General features: G+C 40.8%; 1 protein-coding gene across 13 annotated transcripts in view; it reads right to left on the reverse strand.

The window, feature by feature from the left end:
• cdpf1 (cysteine rich DPF motif domain containing 1) overlaps positions 1-9,069 on the reverse strand; it is an 83,238-nt gene that overhangs the window by 61,689 nt on the left and 12,480 nt on the right. For 4 of the 13 annotated variants that reach the window (XM_043709095.1, XM_043709098.1, XM_043709099.1 and 1 more), the window contains exon 2: positions 5,830-5,942. The exons of 7 other annotated variants lie outside the window; for them this stretch is intronic. In XM_043709095.1, coding sequence (XP_043565030.1) covers positions 5,830-5,942 — 113 coding nt within the window. Of the gene's footprint in view, positions 1-5,829; positions 5,943-6,981; positions 7,221-9,069 lie in introns of all 13 variants that reach the window. 2 more of the 13 variants (XM_043709096.1, XM_043709097.1) reach the window with 2 other exon arrangements.

Here is a 9,069-nt window from a genome sequence, read left to right on the forward strand (position 1 = left end):
GAAGACTCAGGGCCATAGGAGTGTACAAAAGCAGCCTTGAAGTAAAACATCTGTCAATCAGATATAACTGAAGCATTGATGATAAAATTAAGTAAAGGCAAATATCTGAAGGACTATATCTGCCTAAAACTAACTAATATGTTGACTATCCTTCTGTAAAATCAATGAGATCACTTAGATCCCACATGTTAAGTACAAAGATACTTATAATCCTTGAAAGGACCTTTTCTTAAATGTGATAAGTCTGTCAGATTGCTTTTCCCCCCAAAAAAAGTGTTTTATCACTCCATATAAATTATCAACTTATTTATTTGCCATCATAACACACCAAGAAAGCAGGGCAAATTAAATATTCCGAGATTTCTGTCAATTCCATTACAGAGCCAACTAACTACTAGAAGTGGCATGAACTTTTCCTGGCAGTCTGATGTAATATCTTTGGATTGAGAGTGATCCAGGGAATTTTGTAGAAACATTATCAGAAATGGAACAATGTTCTTTTATCTCTACATTTATGATTCAATAGAGAAACAGTAGGCCATTTAGCCCTTTGAGCTTGGTTCATCATTCACTAAATTTACAGTGGATCGATAACCTAACTCAATTGCCTCATATGCCTCAATACCTTTGGCTAACAAAAATCTACCTACTGCAGATTAAAATTAACAATTGGTTTAGCATCAATTACTATTTGTGGAACAATGTTCAAACCTCTCCCAACTTTTCCATGTAAAAGTGTACACTTGATTCACTCCTAAAAAACCGTGACATTAATCTTTAATCTAGTCCAAGACTCCTAAAAACATAGGAAATATAGAGAAACTTGTCAGTTTCCCATATGTCATTAAAAAAAAGGTTGCTGGAAAAGCTCAGCAGGTCTACCAGCACCCACGAAGAGAGATCAAAGTTAACGTTTTGGGTCTGGTGACCCTTCCTCAAGAAATAGAGAAGGGTCACCGGACACAAAATGTTAACTTTGACTTCTCTTCACAGATGCTGCCAGACTTGCTGAGCTTTTCCAGCAACCTGTTTTCGTCCCTTAATATATTAAATGTTTTGATCATATTACCCCTATTTTCAAAATTGCAGGAAATATAATCCTTCCCCGTGAAATCTTTCTCTGTAATTTAATCCTTGGTGACTAGATATCATTCTAGTTTAAGGTCTGAAGCTTCCTCCTGAACTACAAACACCCAAGTCAGCCCTGAAAATGTACATAATTTCTCCCTCAGTTTTCCCCTGTTAAGATACACCAAATCATCCTGCCCAATATCATTAGAATAGTGTAGAATTTAAAATTAATATAAAGCTAATCCATCGAGGGGCTTCTGTGAAAAAAAATCAAGGTCACAATTAAAAGACCTGAAATTAACTTTGTTTATTGATTCACCTAAACGTGGTGAGACCCCACTGAACAAGTGCAGTTAAGATACTCCCATTTAAGAGTTGGGGATATGCCCAATTTGGTGGGTGAAGATTGTGATCAAACAGAGGGTTTGATGGATAGACATAAACGATCAAGACAACTCGGGGCTTATTCTAATTATATGGGTTACCTGCATACGCCCAAACTTTCATAAACTTTTAGACCACCAACTGAAATAACTCAAGAGAGTCTGTTATCCTATCACTCTTTATTTACCTGTAGAGAGTCCTTGACACTAAACAGAACCAGCTCTCAGAGTGAACAGAACCTCTGACACTTTTAAAAAATATATATTTTATTAACCAGTACAAAATACAAACAAAAATATAACATTAACAGCCGTATACAAGAAACAGCAATTTACAGGGGAAAGAGGCAGCAAACCAGACTCTAAACCCCACTGTACAATCAGTTCACAGGGAAAGAAGGACAAACCTCAAATCCCACCTTACATCAATCAAAAAGGAAATAGTAAACATAATCACATACAGATAGCCTGATAAACCGATATAATTTTCTAATCAATCTGTTCAGAGATGTTATGATACACATCTGGAGCAGGTGGGACTTGAACCCAGGCCTCCTGGCTTAGGGGTAGGGACACTACCACTGTACCACAAGTGGGCCCCAACAACACCTTTTCTTTTCTTTATTTTTTTTTGTGACTGTTCTGGTTTGCTGGAATTTCCATCGCTGTTCAGTGAGAGGTGATTTATTTTGGTGTAGTTCTTGCCATATATCCAGGGTGAACAGTCCCAGTCTCGGACCAGTGAGCTGTGTCCAGCCACCATGTTGTTAAACTGCCAGTGACCAAGTTTCTTTTTCTTTTCTTTCTCCCCCACACTACCACCTAACAGTGGTATCTATCAGCCGAGGCTCCCTGATTGGACTAGATTAACAACCCCAATCAGGGAACCCATTTTGTGTGAGGGTCCACCTGGCTGACCTTGTTACAATCACCACATCCCTTCCAAGAACATAGGATAGTTCTTTTCTCGTATCTCCTCTTGGTGTTTTATAACACCAGGTCAGGTTCCTCCAACTCTGCCTCTGATACAGATGGTGTGTAACGCACAGGAGCTTGCATCTTGCGACCAGAGCGTGTCAGAAGAAATTGTCTTTTTCAGGCGGCGAAGGCATTAAGGCAGCAACATCTGCTGTGTACATTCCAGATTCCGAGGTATCTCCAACAGTTGATGGAAAGGCAGAACCCACAGAACAGTCAGAGAGGCTGTTGAGGAGACAGGCACATTTTCTCCCACACTGTTTGCAAGTTTGCAGCTTTCATATGGTCCACATGCAGGTTCAGAACTGTCACACCTACCTGAACTTCATAACTCACTGGACCTCACCTGGCATCAACCATGCCTCTTACCCATGCAGGGCTACTTCCATGGTTCTGGCACCAAGCTTCATTCCCTGAAGTAAACTGTCTCGCTCACTTAGAGGAGGCAAGTGTTCGGCGCTGGCATTCCTGATGACGTTTCACCCTCCCCTAAGTCTAGGAGGTCAGATTTAACCAGGTGCAGAGTATTCTCCCCATTAGCAACTCTGCTGGAGCTATCCCACTTACATGAGGGGTAATCCTATAATTAAATAGGAACTGGGACATCTGGTGAAGCTGTTTCTTTAAAACTGCCTTCAAAGTTTGAACTACTCTTTCTGTCAGACCACTGGATGATGGATGGTAGGAGGCGGTCCTTATCTGTCAAATACCATTCAACTCTAGGAAATACTCAAATTCCCTGCTTATAAACAATGACCCTTTATCTGTGACCAATGATCCTGAGAGTGTGTGTTGCAAAAGATGCACGCAGTTTTTCTATCATTGTCCCTCTATGCACATCCAGCCACTTTGAGTGGGGTGTGTGTGTGTGTGTGTGTGTCCACAATGCCTAAGAACATTGACCCCTGGATAGTTGATATGTAACAGAGACCAGAGTTTATCCAGCAATTGTCACAACTGTGGGAGAGCTGCCAGCAGTAATTTTTATTCTTATTTGCACTCTGGGCACTGCCCTACCAAAACAGCTGCATCTAATCCTGGCCACTAGGCATAACTTCTAACATCTTCATTTTGGAAACCCCTGCATGAACCTGGTGGGGCGCAGCCAATGTCTGGCAGCAACCTTTACTCAGGACAATCACTCCTGCTCCCCTATATAATATGCCATCTTCTACTGTGATATGGACTCTCTGGATCCAAAATGATTTCAGTTCTGCTTGTGATAGCCCTTTGGTTACCCCATCACGGCCAACTGTTTTAGTTTTGCTACAACTAGATTTTTCTACCACTCAAGTCTAATATTGTCAGCGGACTGGATGCGTCCAGAAAATCTAAAACCGTTAGACTCTTCCAATGGCAGTACCACCGGTGATGTATCTGCCAGTAGGAGGCGCCTCAGTGCATCTGCATTTGCTACTTCGCCTCCTGGACAGTGTTCCAAGTTGTAATTTTATACACTTAGTATTAGAACCCATTGCTGAATTCAACTTGAAACTATGGGCTGCACATCCTTGTTGTCTTCAAGTAGATCTAGCAAGGGTTTGTGGTCCATTCATTATTACAAATTTATGCCTGTAAAGGTATCAGTGGAATTTCCTGACTTGAAATAGATTGGACCACCTCCAGCCCTGTGTCCACACAGACCCAAAACCAACAGCTGCTGAAGCAAGAAGTATAGGAACAGCTACACACAGAGAATAAAATAGCTGGATGGGAAAAACCCTGACACTCCTGTCCCAAAGCGTAGAGGTGCCATCAGCGACCCGCTAACCTTCATTAGAAACTCCGTGGTGGCTTACAGCAGTCGGATCTGGGCGACAAAGTGTGTCCCAAACCTAAAAGCTCACAGAGTCCCTCACAGATGCTCGTGATCCACTCTGTTGAATGTCTTTTCCTGATCAAGGGAGAGAAAGGCGCTCAAGACCAGCACTCTGGCAATAATGGATCACGTCTTGGACTAGGTGAATATTGTTGTGGATCCAAATATATTGTTACAAACCAAATGCAGGTAGATTTTCCAAGATGTGCACTCTCCTGGATACCGGCCTTTGAGTTCTCTTACTCAATTTAGGTCTTATGGGACCCTTTTGCTGTCTTGAGTTCTGCTAGTGGGAGTAATGACACGGCTTGTTGGCCCAGATCCTGAAGAAAATTTTAAACATATGGCTAAGATTTGGCTTTGTTTTGGTGTTTTGCCGAGGGCTGACCAAGAGTCCCTCGGTTCAGAATGTATCCTGAGTGAGGCTATACAATTGCCATTACTCAAGTGGTGTTCCCCAAGCTCAGTCGGACTGGTGTGGGTGTCCACTTCCATCAGAATACTCTGTAACTCATATGCTCCACTTGCCACATTTTTCAATGATAAAGCCAGTTGTAGTGCCTGTTTGAAGACTAGTTGGGCTTCAGCCAGTAGTTGTTTTTGTATGGTTGCATCAGTAATCCCACATACCAAACAGTCTCTCAGAAATTCATTAAGGGTTAAGTCAAAGTCACATGCCTCTGCCAGTCATCTTAACCTAGTCAGATATCCCAATATGGATTCCCCTGGTTCTCGAATTGTCGAGAAACTGATTGCTTCTCAAAATTAGAGGAGTCTTGGGGTCACAATATTCCTTAACTAAATCTGTCAACTCTTGAAAAGTTTTAATATCTGGTGTCTCTGGGCAAGTTAGTTCCTAATAAATGAAAAAGCAGTCAGAAGAATTCTCATTGTTCCCCATCTGCCCCGATCATTTGCCTGGGAAAAATAACATTTTTTTTTCCACATACTGGACCCAGACTTCGATGGCAGGATCAAACAAGTCAAGCTTCCCAATTAACAGCATGATTCAAGAAATGTTTACCATCACCCCACCCCACCCCCTCAAAGACGACTGTTGTGAGATTCTTCAGGAGGGTGCTTTTCTCTGGTCGCCACTGAAATAACACTACAGAAACCAATATCTCAATCACCTTTTATTTACACGTGGAGAGCACTTGATACTGATCCAACTCCCTCAAAGCCAGCTCTTAGAGTTAACAGGATGGCTGACACTCTACTCTTTTATGCCAGCTAGGGCACCCTGATTGGACTAAATTAACAGTCCTAATTAGGGAACTCATATTCTAGGAGGTCAACCTGACTGACCTTGTTATAAACACTACATCTACGTAAATTGTAACCAGATTACAAGTACATCTGGGTGTAAATGCAGAGGAAATCTCAGACCATAAAGTTGAAATAGTCAGAATATACTTTAAATATAGACATTGGAATTAAGCGTGACTGCTCCTTTAAAAAGTGAGCAAATGAACCATGTGGTCACCAAGTTTCAGAGATTCTATAAATAGTACGGATTCCCAAGTACCTATCTGCTGATGGAAATCATGTTGTTACAAACATCAAAATTTTACTAACACAAGAGATCGTGCATTTGGTGGTTTCTGTCCATAGTAGCTGTATGGAGCTTTAAGCCTGCACAAACTGCATTCAAACATTCCTTTTGGCTCTGGATCTTCAACAGATTGCATCTGAAACAAAGGCATAAAAATAACTTCAACTTCAATGTAGTTGATATGTGACAAAAACAAGTTTCCTATTGTTGTGTACTCTCTACTACAAAAGGCTGTGGAGTCCAAATCATTGAATAGACTCAGGAAAGAGATTGATAATCTTTTTTAGATGTTAAAGGCATCAAGAAATGTGGGGAGAAAATAGGAGTATGGCATTGAGGAATAGCTATCATACAGCGCATCCCCTTATCATGAAATAATTTTCTGCAGTTTCAGTTACCCGTGGCCCAAACATATAAAAGGGAACGTTCCAGACCAGGGAAGGTACGTTTCCCATTTAAATGAATGGGTTCGCTCCTATCCGCGGTTTTGGCCTTCCATGGTTGGTCCTGGAACGTATCCCCCGCAGGTACGAGGGGACTACTGTATTGAATAGTGGAGTCGACTCAAAGGACCAAATGACCCACTCCTGCTCCTAGACAAATTGGCAAATTGGCTCAATGACCGTAACTGATGCAGAGGTAGAGAGTCAAGAATCACCTACAGATTTGCACTGAGTATCTGTGGGGAAAATAATTGACCTTAGCAACCCCAACAATATCAGGGAGAATTGATCAGTGAGATCTCCTGTTTTCAATTATGAACCTGCTCAACACACATTTAAGTGAAAAGACAAGATTTGATTTGAGTTACGCTCAGTCATATAACACAGAAAGAGACCCTTTGGTCCAACCAGTCCTTGCCAAACATAATCCCAAACTAAACCCGTCCCACCTGCCAGATCCTCGCCCATATCCCTCAAAACCTTTCCTATTCATGTACTTATTCAAATGTCTTTTAAACATTGTAACCCATATCCACTGCTTCCTCAGCAAGTTCATTCCACTTGCAAACCACCCTCTGCGGAAAAAAATTGCCCCCATATCTTTTTTAAACCTCTCTACGCTCACCTTAGAATTGTGCCCCCTAGTCTTGAAATTCCCCAATTGAAGGGAAAAGACACCTACCATTAACCCCATCTATACCCCTCATGATTTTAAAACTTCTATGAGATCACCTGACAACCTCCTGAAGACTTCTCTCATGCTGATTCACTTTGCTGTGCTTGAGAGAATGTCAGCTTGGATTCTCCTGGCTTGTCACCTCAGTCCTGCTGCTGCCTCCTCTGCATTGAAAATTACTGCTCAGCTCCCCTGAACAGTTGCTTTTCTTTGAATATAGTTTTCTGTGTTTCCTCTGGTGCTATCGTTCAATGTTTTGTAATTTGAGATTGTTGGTTCTGTTACATATAAAGAACTTTTAAAAGAAGAGTAAAAGATATAGGACCGGTATCAATAAATCCAGTGAGTTTAAACAATTTTTTTTAGTTGTTGAGTGTTACTATCAGGGGTTGCTTTGGAATGATGTACACAATTCTGTCAATATCACCATATCTGCCATATATGATAGCTTCCGAATCTCTACTTGCTGCTGCCCAAGACGACACAGAAACAAGAGTACATGCTGTCCACTGCATGTGATTTTCTATATCCTAATATAAACATCATTGCAAACTCCAATAAACCTGTCAGTGCTTACCACAACACTCAAGAGTAAACAAGTTGGTCTTGGCTGTTTTTTTTTAATGTCATGGGATGTGGATGAGACTTTGCCCATTCCAAATACCCCTGATCAGAGTGGACCACTTTAGAGACCAGTTTAGAGTTGTTATGCGATTGGTTCAGAACAAGTAAGATAACAGATTTTCTTTCCTAAAGGCCATTGGTGAACTAGATAGTCTTTCTACGATAAAATACAATAATTTCATTGTTTACTGAGACTAGCTTTCAAGTACAGATTTTATTAATGTCTACCACAGAAGTATGGGCCTCTAAATTATCAGTTAGTAGTATTATAACCATGACACCATCATCTTCCCATGTGTCTGACTGAAAGCCAATTACACTGACATAGCATCAAGTAAAACTAAGAAAGAAAAAATGTCTGGCTCAGATCAGAGCAAATGTTGGCACTATTTCACTTCTATTTGATCGGGCGATCAAAACAGAAAGTATTACCGAGTACTTTAACATTCACGGTGACAGATCTGAATCATTGAATGTTTGTGCCATTTATGATGTTATTTGAAATTTGAGTCATTTAAGAATCCATCATTTCTGTATTTCTGCATTTATTCATCAGTTACAGACAATATCCACTTTTCTGTGACTGCTCACCACTTCTTCTTGGAAGGCACAGATGCTTGTCAGAGTGCAGCTCCAAACTTCCTATGCCAAGACTCATTTGCTTTTCTTTGCATGTGACTGCACACATGCATTCTAGCTAGTAGCACAGGTTGTAATAATATGCCCTCTATTTTTTTTTCTGGTGCGTGTACCTCCAAGTAGAAGGAGCAGGAGGCCATTCAGCTCAAGTCTGCTCCACCATTCAATAAAATCACAACTAATCTGACTTATAATCCTCAACTTCATTTTCCTGCCTTTTCCACATAACTCTTAACGGCTTTACTGATGAAAAGTCTGTCTATCTCAGCCTTAACAACCCAACCTCATTAGCCTACTGTGGTAAAGAATTCCATAAATTCACTAACCTCTAAGAGAAAAAAAATTCCTTTAACCTCTGTTTTAAAAGGGTGATCCTGTTAAAGTACAGATTTGAGACGGCCCAGGGAATCCCTTATGGACTCAGGCCTGTAAGCCTCTCTCTCGGTTTGTCCCAGAGATGGTACTCTTTGGAAGTTTGGAATAAAAAACCTCTTACAGACAGATTAGCTTATTTTTAGTCATCCCCTTTATTTACCAATAGCATCACTGTTACAACATAACACTGATACCTATAAGTCAAACTAACTAGGTTCTAATAACCTAGAAGAGTAGGGTACCAGCTCTTTAAGTGCCCCAGCAGGCTATTCTGATGTACTGATACAAAGTGGCTTCCTTTATACAAAAGTTTACAAAACATTGCATGTTCTTAATTAGACTGACAACAGTGAAAGACAATAATTCGTAAGGAAGAAAAGTTAATTGACAGGTCTGTGTAAGCTTGACTAATCACTCCTACATGCCCCCTAACCGTTCTTCAGGTGAGAAAAACATACCCGGCTGAGTTAGGCGCCTGCTAGCGAGATAAACTATCATAATGACTC

Source organism: Chiloscyllium plagiosum, chromosome 19 (genome assembly GCF_004010195.1).
Source record: "Chiloscyllium plagiosum isolate BGI_BamShark_2017 chromosome 19, ASM401019v2, whole genome shotgun sequence".
NCBI lineage: Eukaryota > Metazoa > Chordata > Chondrichthyes > Orectolobiformes > Hemiscylliidae > Chiloscyllium > Chiloscyllium plagiosum.